Source organism: Terrapene carolina, unplaced genomic scaffold, assembly GCF_002925995.2.
Source record: "Terrapene carolina triunguis isolate 2854851 unplaced genomic scaffold, T_m_triunguis-2.0 Scaffold242, whole genome shotgun sequence".
In the NCBI taxonomy this organism is placed as follows: Eukaryota; Metazoa; Chordata; order Testudines; family Emydidae; genus Terrapene; species Terrapene triunguis.
In genome coordinates this window covers 2,918,565-2,936,807 of record NW_020664593.1, presented here as the reverse complement: position 1 = coordinate 2,936,807, position 18,243 = coordinate 2,918,565, and the positions used below count along the sequence as shown (strand labels likewise).

Sequence of the window (18,243 nt, the reverse complement as noted above, 5' to 3'; positions counted from 1 at the left end):
AGCTGCGCTACCCCAGAAGCTCACAGCCCGCCGCCCAGAGCATTGCGCCGGCGGCGCAGTGAGCTGAGGCTGTGGGGGAGGGGGAACAGCAGGGGAGGGGCCGGGGGGGTAGCCTCCCAGGCCAGGAGCTCAGGGGCTGGGCAGGAGGGTCCCGCGGGCCAGATGTGGCCCGCGGGCCATAGTTTGCCCACCTCTGACCTAAAAAGACTATTATAAAACACACACACACCCTCTGGTGGGATAGCCATGTGATAAATTGCATAGCATTTGCACTGTTGACCACTTCACCTGCTTCTTGCCCACCAGTTCGCTTCTTCTGGGACAACTTCTAACATTGCAAACCTCTGAGAAACTTCAACCATCACCATTTAAAAAAAAAAAAAACTTTTACAAATGTTTCTCTTCTTTCCCTCCTAAAATTACACTTTCCAGAAGGGCAAGATGGATAACGTTCAGTCCTGCACCAGTGACAAATTTATAATCCATGAGCCATCAGGATGCTTCTTATTACTGGAAGACTGGAAATTCCCTCCATGCAGACATACACATTTGAACGGTATGTCATTTATTTATAGCCCTGGCACATCACAAGTTATCAAACCTTCTAATCTTGGCATTATGGGGCAAAGAAAAGCTACTTGACTAATTTTAGAACCTTCTTAAGATTAGTTATTAATTTGCTCTCTCTCCAAGGCCTGTAAATTGGACTCTCAGTATTAGGACAATCTCACTACATAGGTGGAGGGCTATGAAATACAGAACCAATTAAAATTGTTATGACCCTTAATGTAACATGTCTAAAATATATGGGTAGATATATATGTACATATATATTTTGTGCCACAAAGGTTTTATTGGCACTCATATGGGAATGAGCTGCATAATTCGATTGAAACTGCTAATTCATAAGTAGTGTGGCCAGGCCAAATTGATGTTGACAAAAGCTTTGTACCATATCTTTATATCCTAAATAAAAACAAGCTCCAGACTGAAATCTAATGGGAACTATATTCTTTGGCCAACCTGTTGTTACAGTTGGTGTTTTCTCACTGCCTTTGAAGACGAAGCATCTGCACTCTCCCCTCCCCCCCCCCTTTAAACAAATCAGTAGTAACATCATGGAATTTAGCACAATTGAACTCCTGTTTTCCTAGTCCAATGATCCAAATTTCTGATATGCCCCCTGAACCATTCAGGTAATTAGGGTTTTCAGATCAGAGTATTTTCTTCTCATTCACAAGCTGAGCAGACATTCCTCCTTAGGACTTGCCCGCCCACCCACGCACCCAACGCAACAAGAAAGACCAGTCCGGTATGAGAAAATAAACATTTATTCCCCACCACTTGCCCAAATCCCCCAGCTATAGCAGGCTTTTATTTTAAGCTACTTTTATCAGCTTTGGACTTCTGACATCAAATATAAAGAAGAATGAAGGCGTACCTGCCCTGTTGCTCTGGAATGAGCTCTCCAGATGTCCATGGGACTTCACTGCCGAGGGGAATGCTTCAAGCCGCCTCTGAATGTTCACAGTGGCTGTTTTGATAATGTCAGCAGCAGAACCCTGAACTGCTGTGTTCACAGCCTGGCGCTCTGCCTGAGGATTACAAAGATATCAGCTCTGAAAACTCACCCCATGGTATAAACCCCATATGTTACACACTTTGTAACAAATCTATGGTGACATACAAATAGACACCACAAATAGACACACAGCTTCATGAAACTGGCATGGGGAAGAGAAGTCAGAGTTTCTTACACAAACCACAGGCCTCTAGTCACTAGAGAAGAATTTTCAAATACTTGAAATTATTAGTACTAAGGCTGATAAGCCTTTATCAGCCACCAGCCATTACGGGGAGACCACCACACTTGTGGAGATCTGATTTCGTCCAGCAGAGGACAATCACACAACTAGTTGGATGCATTATGGGATGCTTGTGCCTTCTTGCAAAGTATCAAGTATAGGATACCATCAGAAGCAAGATGCTTGACTTCACAGATCAGAGGTCTGATCTACTGTGGCAAATCCTGCCAGTCAGAACATTACAACCTGTTCAAAAACCAAAACAAGCTACATTACTATGGTTATGGGGCAGGTTTTTCACATAAAAGAAAGCTCTCTCTACTAATGCTCTCCTCAAACAAGAAAATTCTCTTCACAGGTGGTTCTTTCTTCCCCTCCTAATTGAAATTCATGAAGGAAAATTTAAAGGAAACAAATTAAAATATCTTATAAGGGTCTTAAATATAATTTTTGAAAAGTAAAAATTGAACAGAAGTTGCCTCTCTTCACAATCTAATCAAGTAGCACCTATAAGATTTAGCAACTTTTAAATTAACCAAATAGTCTTTTTTTTGGTAAAATAAATAAACAAATAAATAAAAATTTAAAAAACCAACTTCTTGTATCAATTTTGAAAGTCTGCTGTTTCTCCATGCATTTATTTGGTATCTGGATTTCCACTGAGTCCTAATTATAACATTGAGCCTCCTACTGAGAAGTATAACGCTGTGTCAGGAAAATGGCTGCTCCCCCACCGAGTCAACTCGCTATTAGGGAAATAGCAAAACAGTGACAGATATTTCTAAGTCACCTTGCAAAACATTTTCTATACATAGTTTCATATTTCATAAACATTCAGCTGTCTAGTCACTGCGGTTTTCCTTTAAAGGGCCCCTTTTTTAACTAGCAAAAGTGTAGAATTTGAAATATCTTTTTGATGAAATCCAGACAATATGCAATTCATGAGGACTGTTGGGTGGGACTTGTTTATCCCAAAGAGTTAAACATTACTCTACTTCTTTAAATTGTGCCCATTTAAATCAATAAATAACTCACTGCAACTCCTAGGTGAGGGTCATGAAGTGAGGTTATAACCATGACGACTTCTGCACACCAAGCTGCAGTAGATTTACTTCAGAGTATGAGCAAAAAGCTCTAAAAAGGTAATTAAGAAAACACTGAACTAATGGAATCGAGTAACATGCATGCCCTGAATGAACTTGGTAAAGCCACATTGATGGTGCGATGAAAGAAGACATTTTTAAAGTGTTCAAAAATATTTGATTGATAAATCTTTTTAGATGACATGTTCTTTGGGGGCAGAGACAGCACATTCCTCCATATTTAGAAAGCACCAAGCACTGTATAGGCACTATTATAAATAATTGTATTATTATAATATAATCTACTATTATAAATAATAATAATAATAATAATAATAATAATAATAATAATAATAATCTTGGAGAAGGGTCTCTCCTGGAGTTCAATCTCAGGCCAAATGTTCCCAGCTGAACCCCCAAGGAACGTTAGTATACCTATCTAAATGCCCATTTGTTTTTGTCATGTTACAGAGAAGCAGCAAGTCCATAACCAAATAACCATCCTTTACACTGATGACTACTTCAGAGTGAGGAAATAACTGTGGTCCAGTACAGCTGCAATTTCTACTGTTCAGAAAGAACGGTTCTCAACATACATGAGCTTTGCTGTAAGGGTTTGGATCTTTGATAGCTGGCAGGTATCTGCGCCTCCCCAGGATGGTCTGCACAAAACCATCCCTGCTGCATTTCTTCACCGTCTCCCTCAGGAATTTTTGAATCCCTGGGAAAGGAAACAAAAGAAAAAATGTCCCATCATTCCACACTACTGCCAGAGTTCCATCACTCCCTCACTATATTGTGCTCTTTATGCTAGAACATCTGGTATTTCATGTTTACTCCATACTTTGTTTTTGCGCTAAGGCACTGACACTAGCTTTGGAATCCCAAATATCACATCACTAATATGTGGAGAAGAGGAAGTCCTTACACTTCTCATTCCCCCTGAGAGAGACAGGGGAAGCGAGTGAGGGATTTTTCTTTCAGGTGTATATTCAGCTCTCCTGGGTTAGTTTATTATGACTGGGAGGAGAATGAGGTTGTAGCTAGCTGTGCACAACTGTATTCCAAGTGGTAGGATGTCAATGTTATACCACTGCTATTTATTCTTTATTCTGGGAAATCAGGACTCATGGTGGCACTGAAGGGGCATATATGAGGAGGGAAATAAATTGAAAGAAAAAGAATCAGAGCCCTTGATGCCCCGTACAGCGTGACTTCAGATCTTCAGAAGAAAAAGAACTCATCCAATGCAAGGAAAGGAGAGAATGTGTCTTGGGAAGTAAAAAGAAACTCCAAGTAAGAGTGTGCTGTCAGTTGGGAATCAGACTTGTACTGAAGTGGACAAAGATTTACATTTTTTAAAACCCCTCCAGTTTTAGGATTTCAGAAAGATTCTTTTAAGGACTTGAAAAAAACTGAAAATGTTAAAAACAACATGATATACTAAAGGAGAAAAGTACGCAAAATAGAGACAGAATTACTTGATATATTATATGTGTAATTTAGTATGTTGAATCGGTATTACATGTAAGTGTTCTGTATTATGAAATGTTATGAGATACTGTTTTCTTTGTATATTATAGTGGAGGTCATATTCTAATGGACCTCAGTAAAGATGGGAGACAATCCAAAAGTTATCAGCGATAACCTTAAAACAGACCCAGTGAGGGAGCACTGACTCTTCACTTCATTATTTTCCAGCTCAGCTCCAAGCTCTCCTATTAAAGCTTGCTGTGACTCATCCCACTTGACCTCTGCTCATTTTCTGAATGCTACTCCCCTGTTCAGACAGTTCTTCCAAGGAAACCTGAGATGCTCCTTAAAAGTATGATATCTTTATATAAAGTGTGTGGGAGCTACTCTGAGCAGCCAGATAAAAATGGCAGGGCTAGAAGCAAAACTGTTTAAGATGTGATGAAAGCTGAAGGCAATGTGGAAAAGATCATTCAACATGGAAGATGACTAGTTGTGTTTACAAATGACAAATCGAGTCCTTAGGTCCAGAAATATTACATATCCTTAAAGCTGCACGTTCTAATAAGGAACTAATTCTAAGTTGGGAGCTTTAAAAATCAACCTTCCAGGGTGGACTTATTGACAGTCAAAACAACAAAATCATTAAAGTAATGCGGCATTTAATTTACAGGACATAGTTTAACAAAGCAGGGGCACAGAGTATATGTGGAAGCAGAGACTGCATTGCGTTGTGTACACGTACAAGCTTGAGAAGCTTTTTCTTTAGGCACAGAAGTAGTTACGAGTTGAACCAGTCCCAGGAGTGGAAGGGAATTTGGGGGAAGAGAATCAGGACCACAAACATATACTTTACCTGGGTATCTGGATTTGAAGGATTCGATGTAGCAGGCAGCATCATTTTCCTCAATACCCATCTGTTCTCCTAAAGATTTAGCTCCCATTCCATAGATGATTCCATAGCAAATCTGTCAGAGAAAAGACAGCAGGATCACAAGTACATGGTTAGCGATTCAGAGAGCAGAATTAACACAAAAGTTAAACTGTGGAAAAGAGTAAATCCCAATATGATTTTAGGATTTCAGTCTGGATCCTGTTGCTTTAGGGATATCATAACTCTGCATTCATGAAGAAATGACATTTATCACACACTTCAAGGACACCATTTTGAGCGTGAATCTTCTGAGGAACATAAGATTTACTGCGACATATCAGACCACTGGTCCATCCAGTCCAGTATCCTATCTTTAGAAGAGGCAAGTAACTGATGCACCATAAAAATTCAACTTCCCTTCACCTATTTTCCAAGTAATCCACTTAAGAGTAATGGGGGTGGGGAAAAAAGACTAGAAAATCTTCAGAATTTGCAGCTATTAGCTTAAGCTCTGATGTGTTCATGCCAACAGTATACAATACTGGTCTCAAATCCCAATGTATTTTGATGACTGCAGAAAATTATGAACCCAATCTCCCGCTTCTCATCTTATTGGAGATAGTTTTCTTTGATAGAACAATCAAAACCTCCTGACAGGGTGCTTAAAAATATTCTGGATAGAGGCCACATGGCAACTATTTTATCTCCTGGGGGGGGGGGGGGGTGGAGAAACTATTACGTTCCCCCATTTTATAATTTAATAGCCAAAGGAAACAGGTTTTTGAAGAGGCAGAGAGCTCCTTTACTTCAATAATAAACTTTGATCAAGTCCTTTCTACTCATTAAGTTGCTATGTCTGATGGAGTTTAGAAATTTTACCAAAAGACTACCTGCTTGGCTTGTTGCCTTATCTCATCTCCAACAGCTTCAGCATCAATCATCTTCCACTCAGCTGCAATGCTCTTGAAGACATCAGCTCCGCTGTTCAAGACCTCAATGAGCCGGCGGTCCCGAGACAAGTGAGCAAGGATCCTCAGCTCGAGTTGGGAGTAATCAGCAGCCAAGATTAAACCTCCTGCAGCCAACAGACCGAATGAATCCAAACAATAACCTTTCATAAATTAACACTCAGATATAATGTCCAAGTCCATCACCTAAGAAATTACAAACCAGATCCTCATCTACCTTGATGGGTCGTCATTTACACAGAAGCAAAGAAAACGCAACACACTGCCAAATCAGATTTCTCCACTCACTCACACTGGTAGCTTTAGATAAGTGTAAATACAGGACTGCCCAAGGACAAAGGCAGTGGAGACTCATTTGGCTAAGCAGACTACTGCGCACAAAACTACACCTACTGCCCCAGTTCTGAACAGCTTTTCACCAATATGATGCTCTAGTAGCTTCTCTTTCTCATGCCTCTGCACCCCATTGCAGATACTTTTAGCTGATTTGAGGCTGGGTGAGAACTCATTTGTGCTATCCTGTCCCAACCTCTGTCAGTGAATAGCTTCAGGGCTTACCTCTGCTGCTGCTCAGAGTTTTGCCAATCAGCCTGCCCAAAAAGATGTACATAACAGCATTTCCTCCCTTCACTACTAGATCTAGATTTTCATTAGCTATGTGCTTAACTCAATGAAAAGATACAAGACAGTGCAATACCAAATCATTACCTGGAAAAGGAACAAAAGCATGCCTCATGCTAACAGAAAATGGCATCCCTCTTTCTTTGGTTCCTTCATCAGCCAAAACCTTGAGGCCACAAGGCAAGGTACTGCACCGCTTTCTACCTCTGTGGAGACAAAACATTGTTTATTCAACTGATTTTTTACAGTGCCTATTGCTGCATCAACTGTGGTTACAGAGACTTTTAAAATCAGACTAACCATTTGCAAAAAACAACGAACAGTCATAATAACTTTGTATTGTTCCTTGGAGGTCTGACTCTGGCAGACTATCTGTGACACTGACAGACCAGGTGCCAGCTCATGCCATAGCCACTGGGCCTCACTAAACACCTGAATATTTTGTGATTGTTGGTGTACAGCAACAATCTATCACTAAATCCAGCTTGCCTGGGTGGCAAGATAGACTGGAATGCCAATGGGGACTGTCTGTTGATTCCATAGTAAGACTGTTATAGTGCTTTAGGAGTTCACACTGTTACTGAGTTGATGAAATCTAGTTATATTATATATAACCAGCTTGGGGTCTCTGCCCTCCTTCTTGACAGTCTGCCCTGAGGTTGGAATGTATGGTCATGAGCCACTCCAGACAGTGTGACAACCAGATTATTAATTTTTTGTGATTTGTGTCAAGCTCTGGATGGATAGAAATTAAAACTTAATTCAACAAGCACAGAAAGAGCATTCTAAAATATTTAATAAGAAACTTAAAACAACCTTAATATGTGCTGGATACATCAATTCTCAAAGAGTTTATTAAAACATGTTTTGCATTTAAAACTGATTTATTAAACAAACAAGGTATTATCTGTAACTAGTGAATTGAACTGATTGTTTCTGGTCATGATGTGCTTCACGATTTACATTTAGTAGATCTCATCCTCCTTTTTATTTACAGCTTGGAAAAGGTAAACAAGCTTTCCTGCTTTTTCTCCTCCCAATCCATTTCTAATTTTGAATGAAGTGTAATCCCAAAGAGATTACATAGGTTCCAGGGGCTCTGTCTGCTGGCAGCTCAGGGAGAGGCACACTGTCCTGGTAGGGAGGGGGAGCCAAGGCAGACTCAGTCCGCTCGGCAACAAATCAGGAGTGAAATGCCCTCCCAGGGAGCTCAGGAGAGGGGAGAAAGCAGTCTGGAGCCAGTCAGGGAATGTGCGGGACTGGTTGTGGGGAGCTGGTGGGTCCCAGACCTGCATGCAGGGTTTTCCCTGAGAACTGGCCTCTGGGGACCTGAAAGCAAGATCCCTCAAGCTTGGCCCTTTCCCTCTCCAAGGTGACTCCGTTTGTAGAGCTTTGTTGGGAAAACGTCCCCCAGCCAGGTTGAGTTAGCTCTCCAGCTCTCTAGGTGAGATCAGTCACCATATGGCCAGCTCTACTCTGGCTGTTAGTCCAGGGCTACTGCCTGCTGTGAGTGTATCTGAGTGCTGGGGTGGAAGACTTAAGTTTGAATTTTAGTATAGTTTTGTAATCCGCACCTTGAGCCCTGCACCCCTTTGTTGAGGGGAAATCCTGGAAGCAGCCCGACTCCTGCATGAAGAGGATACCTGCCAGCAGTGATCATCAGCCCCTCTGCAGTGACTGAGGAGTCCAGAGCCATCTCTGAACCCGAAGATTAGTCATGGAGTTATGAGTCACCATCTTTCAGTTAGCTAGTCAGGGAAATTGTTTGGGAGACCCCTTAACTCCCTGAACAGTGTCCTCAAGCCAAAGGGCAAGGGTTTGGGGGATTTTATTACCTGCTGCCCTATTAAATCTGCAGAGGGACTTACTACCTTATCCCACTTGGGCTGTACAGAACCCAGTCAGTCTAACTGCTGCATAGAAGACATCGTTGTCATAGATCATCAAGGGCCCCTACAAAGTTCGCGTACCAACAGGACACATGACTGGGGAAATTCATGGGTATTATCAGCATGGGCACTGGTGAACCTGAGAATAATGTTTTACCCTGTTTTATTTATTTCCTGTTTAATATAATTAATGTGTTAAATATATTGTATGTCTTTTTGTTATTTCTTGGAAATCTAGCAAGTGATTAGAATTTTCTTCCCAAGCTGCCCTGCTGACCCTGCCAGGAAGGAGCAAGGAGTGTGAAGGCACCGCCAAAGAAATTCATATGGGAAGAAAAGGAAGTTACACAGTACTGAGTGGGTGGTGGGATCCAGAAGAACCCAGGCCTGTCCATCAAAACCTGTAAGGAGATTGGCGCTAAAGGGGGCAGCTGGGTGGAAAGGGGGTTCTACAGAAGTAATCATTGAAATGAACTACGTGAATCAACTGAAAAGAAAAATATTCTCTCTGCACCTGCAAAAGAGGCTACTGCTGTCAAAAGCTGGTTTTAGCACTTCCACACACTCTGGTGCCACCTGCTTAGCCAGCGACTTCCACCAGTTCAATGGTTTGGCTTTCTTTAAAACTTGGCAGCAAATATGTATTGCCTAATTTTTTTTACATTAATTTAAATCATTTTAATAGATTATAGTAAGTTTAGGCCTTCGCATACGTGTCATAATTTCAAATTTGATTTTTAAATAGGTTTATTTTTTAAAATAAACCTATATTTAATGTAAAATGAAATGAAAAAACTGATTTAAATAAAAAGATCTTATTTTAAAAAATTGATTATTATCCACCCTGATGCCCAAGCTCAGATGAGTCTGCGGGGTGATAAATGGTTGGTATACACAGGGGACTGCACCTGGGTCCTGGTCAAGGAGTGGGAAAGTTGCAAAATTCCACCCTGAAGCAGGTAAGGATTAAAGGCCCAAGATGTGAGGTTAGTGCATTCAAAGAAACCAAAAAGCTAGCTCTGTAACCGTGACAACCGCCTTCAAATTTGAACCTTCTCCCACCCACTATCCTCAGGCTCAGAACACACATTCCCCCCCAACCTAACTCCCTGTAGGCTCACTCCTACCCAACACCCATCACAACACACTCAGAAATGTGCACACACACAAACTTGTACGCAGTGTTGTAGCCATGTTGGCCCCAAGATATTAGAGAGACAAGGTGGGTGAGGTAATAGCTTTTATTGGCCCAACTTCTCCAGTAAAAGATATTACCTCACCGACCTTGTCACACATGCTTGTTATTGGGGCTACAAAAGCAGGAGCAGAAGCAGCAGGGACCATATGCAGGAAACACTGTTTTTCTTTTGTAATGCGGAACAAAAACATCCCAAAGAAGTCTATTCTCTGCTTTTCCTCTGCAGAGAAGCCAAAAGTCCCACGGTGGCAGCCTCTGGGGGCTTCAGTTGCTCCGGTCCACCTGAAGCCCATCAGTGGCAGAAGGCGGCACTGCATCCAGCTGTGTATCACCACACTACATAGTAATGACATTGTTAGAACCTAGTGACCAGCCATTCATGCAAGGCTCCCCTATTCAGGGGCTCTGAAAGGACTTCGGAGTCCTTAGTTTCCAAGTAAAAGACTCTAGCAATCAGTTTAGCAGAGTGAAAAAATCTCCCCTTAAGATTAAAGTCAAATTCCTTAACCTGGGAAGAGCTAGACAAAATTAAGAGAGGAAAGACACCACCCACTTTCTATCAAATTCTTGTTAGTTTCCTTACTTTCCTTTCTGGTTTCTCTCTTCTTTCGAGCAGATACTACAGGAAATGAAGAGGATTCAGGAGGTCATGGAAAGAAATTTTTAAAGACAGATGGAGAAGGTAGGAGTGGCTAGTGGGGGGTACAGAGAAAATTCCCCAGTTAAGCCTCTGAATCAGGGATTTGCCATGCAGGGCTTGGTATCATCATCTCATTTAGCTACATCAGAGCTGTCTAATAAGGACACTTTAAAGGACCAGGTTAGGAGCCAAGAGTTAGGAGAATTACCGCAGGCTGGTCAGGTGGGCAATTACCAGAAAACGACAAGGCAATCAAGTTAACAGAAATAGCACAAGTGGAATCGCTGCTGGCCACATTCCTACCTGCCCCTAGGAAAAGTAGCACCACACCCTCGTGCTTGGGACGGTGGGCTCTCTCCAACCACGGTTGGCATTTCAATCTCAAAGTCTTTCGGCACATTCTGGATATTAGGTTCTATGAAGCTTATGCGACCTAAAATGAAATAAGAGCAAGAAGAAAATAAGGACCAAGGAGGAAACTGTTAAATGCAAGCATAGCATACATCTGAACATACACACACACACACAAACATATTTCTGTGCAGAGCAGAAAACAAAGGAAATCCATGTGTCAAAATCACTGCTTTCTGAACTATAAACTATAAACGACCAAGTCTCGGCCCGACAAATTTCTTGGATCGGCACCTGAGCAAGGAAGGCTGCCGAGGACGCCTGCACCCTAGTCGAGTGAGCCGTCACTATCACTGGTGGGGGCACCTTCAACAGCTCATAACAGTAGCGGATGCAGGCCGTGATCCACAATGATATTCTTTGGGCACACACTGGGCAACCCTTCATCCTATTTGCAACAGCAACGAACGACTGCATTGACTTACAGAACTGTTTCATTCTATCTATGTAGAAGGCCAGGGCCCATCTGACGTCCAGGGTATGCAACCTGCATTCCTCATCCATTGCGTGAGACTTTGGACAAAGGACCGGCAGGTATATGTCTTGACCAGCTTGGACCTGGGAGACGACCTTGGACAGAAAGGCCGGGTGCAGACGCAGTTGGATCGTGTAAAGCGGTTCCAATGTGAGCGCCCTGATTTTGGACACCCCACAGGCCGAAGTTTTAGCGACTAAGAAGGAGACCTTCCAGGAGAGAAGCAGGAGGGAGTGGGAAGCAAGGGGCTCAAAGCGGGGACCCATGAGCCTTGACAGCACAAGATTCAGGTCCCACGGGGGAACCACATCCCGGACATACAGGTAAAGGCACTCCAGGCCTTTCAGGAACCACGCTGTCATGTGGTGGGCAAAGACCAACCTGCCTTGAATGCCAAAATGGCCGCCAGGTGCACCTTGACTGAACACAGTGACTTTTGAGGATTTAAAAAAGGTCACAAACACACAGAAAGATGTACCTGACAGTGTCCTTGCAGGGTGACAGCCCATCCTTACCTGATCTGTTATATTTCAATAGTTCAGCCCAAACTCTACATAACAAATGCACTGATCAGAGACCCCTGCAACACAGAGGCAAAATCAGCCAAGCTAAGGATGTAGTGTAAAAGGCTCATCTTTAAAGCTCTTGAACATCATTGAACTGGGGGAGGAATGGTCCTGGCTGGACAGCTTTTCAGCCAGTACAGACTGCTGTTAACATACGGTGAATCAAAACCTTTGTGTTTTTAAAATTACTTAGCTTGTTAAGTTAGATATTAGCCTGCGTTTTACCCTTTTATATCTTTTGTAGCCAATCCTGACTTTTATGCATCATTACTTGTAATCACTTAAAATCTAACTTCCTGTAGTTAATAAACTTATCTTATTGTTTTATCTTAGCCATTGTGTTTGGTTGAAGTGTGTGGGAAACTCCATTTGGGATAACAAGGCATATCATTTTCCTTTGATGAAATAATAGACTTTCTATGAACTTGCATTATTCAGTAGTGTGCTGAACAGTACAAGATGCATATTTCTGGGGGAAGTCTGGGACTAGAGAGCTTGCTGGTGTTGCTCTGCAGTTTAATTCATGACTGGCTAGCCAGAGCATTCATGTAACACAACTGGGAGTGATTTTACATACTGGAAGCTGTGTGTGAACAGGTCAGGAGTGAGTGTTCTTACACCAAAGCAATGTAAGAGGCGTCCCAGGGTTGGAGAACTGAGGGGACATGGCTGTTCAACATTCCAGACTCTACCCTGTGAAATGTCAGCATTTTGTACTGATTCAGCAAAGTGCTGGTGGGGATACTTCTAATTACTAGCGCACTTGGAGTTTTGGACATGTGCATCTAATAAATCAACAATGAATGAATATAATATAGTAAGAAAATGAACTGAAAATTTTCAAGCCAAGTTTCAGTTCCATGAGAAGTTTTACTTATTTTATGCAAGATCATGACATACTTGAAAAACGGGGGTGGCTATGGAGATAAAAGCAAACTTCACCACTGTTTGGTGCTGGGTCAGTGAACACGATAAAATATTAAAGTAAAAATACATAGACATATCCCTGACACCAACAGAGTACAGAGATACCCATGGTTGTGGGAGGCAGACAGATATATTAGAGATGAAAACAAGACACAGATTAAAGTATTCTTGGATCTTGTATCCAGACAGACAGCTTCTTCACTAATAACTCAGCTGCACCTTTGAAACACTGCCTGCTGCTTTTCAATTTATGTAAAAATCTCAGAGGGGACTTCACATGGAACAAATCTGCTGAGAATCAGGTTTGAGAGGCAGAATAGATGATGGTCCTCAAAGCTTTAAAAGGATGCACACACTGATCCTCTGAAGAAACCATCCTCCATTGCATCTGGCCATTTCTTTTATGACTTCATCTCCTACATAACCTATTTACAGTTTTCATAAAGAGTGGATTTTAATATTCAACACAGGGTTAAAACCTGAACTCTGAAAAGGATAACAAACAAATGTTATCCTATGCTAATACTTAAATTTGTGTTTTTCTCATTTCAGCTTTTGCAGAAATCCTCACCCCTCCCAAAGCTTCAGAAGGCCTACTCTAGGTGTTGCTCCAACTGAGTGATGTTGTATACTAAAAAAACATTGAATTGAAATTCATATTTTCCTGCATACTGTTAGAATGCTCCTCGTACTCTAGAGACAAACCCCAGGCTCATGTGCCAGTATATGGGGCACCGCCAGCCCTATGTCCTCTCAGTTCCTTCTTGCTGGCAACTCCGACAGCAGGGAAGGAGGGTGTGATGGGTTGGATCACAGAAACCCCCTTGGGGCTGCCAACTGATGTGCCAAGACTACTTCTGCCCCTGCTTTCCCTGCCAGGTTGGGACTTCAGAGCCCTGCCTGGCTGTGCCAGACACGCTTGCCGGCCACAAACACAGACCCAGGTCTGAACCACGTCCCACAAACTGCAAGCTTAATTGAAAGCAGTTTAAGAAGTGTTCTGGTCTCCCACACCCAGATGCCCAGTTCCCAATGGGGTCCAAACCCCAAATAAATCCATTTTACCCTGTATAAAGCTTATACAAGGGAAACGCATATTTGTTCACCCCCTATAACACTGATAGAGAGATATGCACAGCTGTTCCCTTCCCTGCCCCCCAAGGTATTAATACATACTCTGGGTTAATTAATAAGTAAAAAGTTATTTTATTAAATACAAAAAGTGGATTTAAGTGGGTCCAAGTAATAACAGACAGAACAAAGTGAATTACCAAGCAAAATAAAATAACACACACAACTCTAAACCTAATACAGTAAGAAAACTGAATACAGATAACATCTCACCCTCACAGATGTTTCAATAAGCTTCTATCACAGACTGGACGCCTTCCATTCTGGGCCCCATCCTTCCCCCTGGTACAGTCCTTGTTCCAGCTCAGGTGGTAGCTAGGGGATTTCTCATGATTGCAGCCCCCTTTGTTCTGTTCCACCCACTTATATATCTTTTGCATAAGGCGGGAATCCTTTGTCCCTCTCTGGGTTCCCACTCCTCCTTCTAAATGGAAAAGCACCAGGTTAAAGATGGATTCCAGCTCAGGTGACATGATCTCATGTCACTGTAAGACTTCATTACCCACTTGCCAGCACACATGTATACAGAGCCATCTTCAGACAATTGTCCTGGTTAATGGGATCTATCAATATTCCAAACCACCATTAATGGCCCACACTTTGCATAATTACAATAGGACCTCAGAGTTATATTTCATATTTCTAGTTTCAGATACAAGAATGATACAGTCATACAAATAGGATGAACACAATCAATAGATTATAAGCTTTGTAATGATACCTTACAAGAGACCTTTTCCATGAAGCATATCCCAGTTACATTATATTCACACTAGCATATTTTTATAAAATCATATAGAGTGCAATGTCACAGAGGGCAGATCATGGAATGGACGTGAGCAACACGTCTTGAAGAACAGTTACAAAATGTAGGTAACTTTTTTCTTCTTCAAGTGCTTGCTCATGTCTATTCCATGTTAGATGACTCACAAGCAGTGTCCCTGGAGGTGGGCTCGGAGTTCACAGTCGTGCTGCTTGCAACACTGCTCTGCCAAAACTGGTCTCATCCCGGGCCTGCTGGGTGATAGCGTAGTGGGACACAAAGGTATGGATTGAAGACGAGGTGGCAGCTCTGCAAATACCTTGAATTGGTACCTGCGCGACGAAGGCTGCTGAAGAAGTTTGCACTCTGGTGGAATAGGCAGTCACGATAGATCCATTGGGCAGAGGTGATCACTACCAAGAAGGCGATCTTCCACAAGAGGAGCAGCAAGGAGCAGGATGCCAGTGGCTCAAAGGGGGGACCCGTGAGCTGAGAGAGAACCAGATTTAAGTCCCATAGAGGGATTGGGTCGCAGACTTGAGGGTAAGGGCCTGTCCAAGCCTTTCAGAAACCTGAGCGTCATTTTGTGAGAGAAGACCGATTTGCCCTGGATCAGAAGATGGAAGACTGAGATAGATGCCAAGTGCACCTTAATTGATGAAAGGGCCAGACCTTGGAGTTTGAGGTGAAGCAGGTAGTCCAAGATGGATTGCAGCGAAGACCTGGAGGGGGAAACTCCCCGGCCTGAGGCCCAACAGGGAAAACGTTTTCACTTGGCCAGGTAGGTTGCCCTGGTGGAGGGCTTCCTGCTACCCAGCAGGATGCACTGGATCTGCGCCAAGCATGCCCATTCCTCTGCATTCAACCACACAGAAGCCATGCTGTCAGATGAAAGGACACTAGGTTCGGGTGGATCAGACGGCCCTGATTCTGCGAGAATAAGTCCGGCCGGAGCGGGAGTTCCAGCAGGGCTGCTATGGAGAGATCCGTAAGTGTGCCAAACCAATGATGGCGTGGCCATGCCGGAGTCACTATGATGATTCTCACCTTGTCTCTCTTGACCTTCAAGAGGACCTTGTGCACCAGCGGTATTGGTGGAAAAGCGTATAGAAGCACCCCAGTCCATGGGAGCAGAAAGGCATTGTACAATGAGCCTTTCGCGAGACCGCAAATTGAGCAAAACTGTTGACACTTCCTGTTCAATCTGGATACAAACAGGATGCCTGGGGAGTCCCCCACCTCTGGAAGATCATGTTGACCACCTCTGGGTGGAATGACCACTTGTGGAGAGAAGGACCTACTCAGGAGATCCACCAGAGAATTCCAGGCTCCCGGGAGGTGTGACGCCTTGAGGTGAATGGCATGCTGCACACAGAAGTTCCACAGCCGGAGAGCCTCTTGACACAGGGCATACAAGTGGTCTCCGCCTTGCTTGTTGATGTAGAACATCGCGATAGTATTGTCCATCAAGATCTGCACCATTCTGCCCTTTAGGTATGTTAGGAATGCCTGGCATGCCAAATGTATCACCCTGAGCTCCCTTACATTTATATGGAGAGAGTGATCCTCCTGGGACCAGAGGCCCTGCGTATTGAGGTTACCAAGGTGGGCTCCCCACCCCAGATCCAAGGCATCAGAGACTGACGTCACCAATGGGAGTGGGGCTACAAAGGAAACCCCTGCCAGCACCGGTCACAGTTCTGTCCATCAAGTCAGGGAGGACAGCACGTTCAATGGAAATCCAAATGGTGTCCACCAGGGGTGTAGACCAATGCCAACTACATCTGCAGGGGTCTGCATGCCGGACTACGTGAGTACATGCTGCATACCCGGGCAGTCGTGAGCAGATGGGCTCTGATGCATTCGATGAGCTCTGACATAGCTTGGAATTGGGTCTCCAGTAGGTAGCTCTGGCCTCAGTAGAGTCGAAAACTGCGCCTATGAACTCTATTCTCTGAACTGGGGTCAGGTAGATTTTTGTTTGTTTATCACCAGTCCCAACTCCTGACAGGTGGCTCAGACTAGGTTGAGGTTGTGTTGGACTTTGGCCCCAGATCTGCCCTGGATAAGTCAGTTGTCGAGGTATGGACAGATTTGCACACTGCGACATCTCAGACAAGCTGCTACCAGCAGCACTTAGTGAAAACTCTTGGAGCTGCCAAGAGGCCAAAGGGCAGGACAGTGAACTGATGATGACCCTGGCCTACTACAAATCAGAGAAATCTCCTGTGTCCTCCGAAAACTGAAATATTGAAGTAAGCGTCTCTCAAATTGAGGGTGGCATACCAATCTCCCAGATCAAGAGAGGGAATAATGGACGCCAGAGAGACCATGCAAAACTTCAACTTCTTGAGATACTTGTTGAGGCGATGCAGGTCTAAGATGGGCCTGAGTCCCCCTTTGGCCTTCAGTATTAGGAAATACCAGGAATAGAACCCCTTTCCTTTTAGCTCTAGAGGGACTTCCTCCACAGCCCCCACCCATAGGAGAGACTCCACCTCCTGGGCAAGGAGCTGCTCGTGAGAAGGGTACCTGAAGAGGGACGGGGAAGGGGGATGGGAGGGAGGAGTGGAGAAGAGGAAAACTGCAGGGTGTAAGCAGATGCTATGGTGTTGAGCACCCAACAGTCCGAGGTAATTCGGGCCCATTCAGTGAGGAATGGGGACAAACGATCCAAAAATAAAAGGGAGGCCAGATCCTGAGGCAAATCCGGTGTGTTGTCCTCAAGCACACCCTCAAAATGCTTGCCACAGGCCACCTGAGTGGCGAATGGGACCGACTGTGGGGCCGAGGAGGACGGGGCAGACTGGTAGCCTTTAAGGCCTCTGTTTTTTCTCCTATAGGAGTTCTGCCAAGGCAGACCCGAGTATCTGGGCAGAGGTAGCCGGAAGTGTCTCCTTGAGGCCGGATATGTGTACAACCCAAGAGAGCACAGGGTGGCCCCAGAATCCTTCAGCCCATGCAGCCTAGTGTCCGTTTGCTCCAAAAACAGAGCATTGTCCTCGAAGGGGAGGTCCTGGATTGACAACTGGACCTCGTGCGAGAGCCTTGAGGCGTGCAGCGATTAACTGTGCCACATGGAGAAGGCCGATGCCATCAACCATGCTGCATCCAATGCCATTGAACAGAGGCCCTGACTAGTGCCTTGCCCACTTCCAAGATGGACAAGAACTCCTGCCTTGCCTCCTGCCATCAAGTCCCAAGTGTTGTAGTTGTATCGCCCCAGCAATGCTTGTTGATTGGCGATACATAGCTGCAGGCTGGCAGTAGAATACACCTTACTACCAAAAGGTCGAGTTTCTTAGCATCTTTAGTTTTAGGGATTGCGCTAGTTCACCCGTCTGTCTCATTCATTGGCAGCGGTGGCAACCATCAGTGAGCCGGGGGAGGGTGAGAGTACATGTACTCAAACCGTTGGGC

The 18,243-nt window shown here is 43.9% G+C and overlaps 1 protein-coding gene across 2 annotated transcripts in view; it reads right to left on the bottom strand.

Annotated features, from left to right (window-relative positions):
* Window positions 1–18,243, bottom strand: part of LOC112108353 (DNA polymerase theta) — a 106,172-nt gene that overhangs the window by 16,605 nt on the left and 71,324 nt on the right. For both annotated transcript variants that reach the window (XM_026657377.2, XM_026657378.2), the window contains exons 14-19: window positions 10,854–10,983; window positions 6,911–7,029; window positions 6,125–6,309; window positions 5,217–5,328; window positions 3,484–3,608; window positions 1,442–1,595 (exon numbers count right to left, since the gene is read on the bottom strand). In XM_026657377.2, the coding sequence (XP_026513162.1) occupies window positions 1,442–1,595; window positions 3,484–3,608; window positions 5,217–5,328; window positions 6,125–6,309; window positions 6,911–7,029; window positions 10,854–10,983 (825 nt within the window). The remainder of the gene's footprint in view (window positions 1–1,441; window positions 1,596–3,483; window positions 3,609–5,216; window positions 5,329–6,124; window positions 6,310–6,910; window positions 7,030–10,853; window positions 10,984–18,243) is intronic.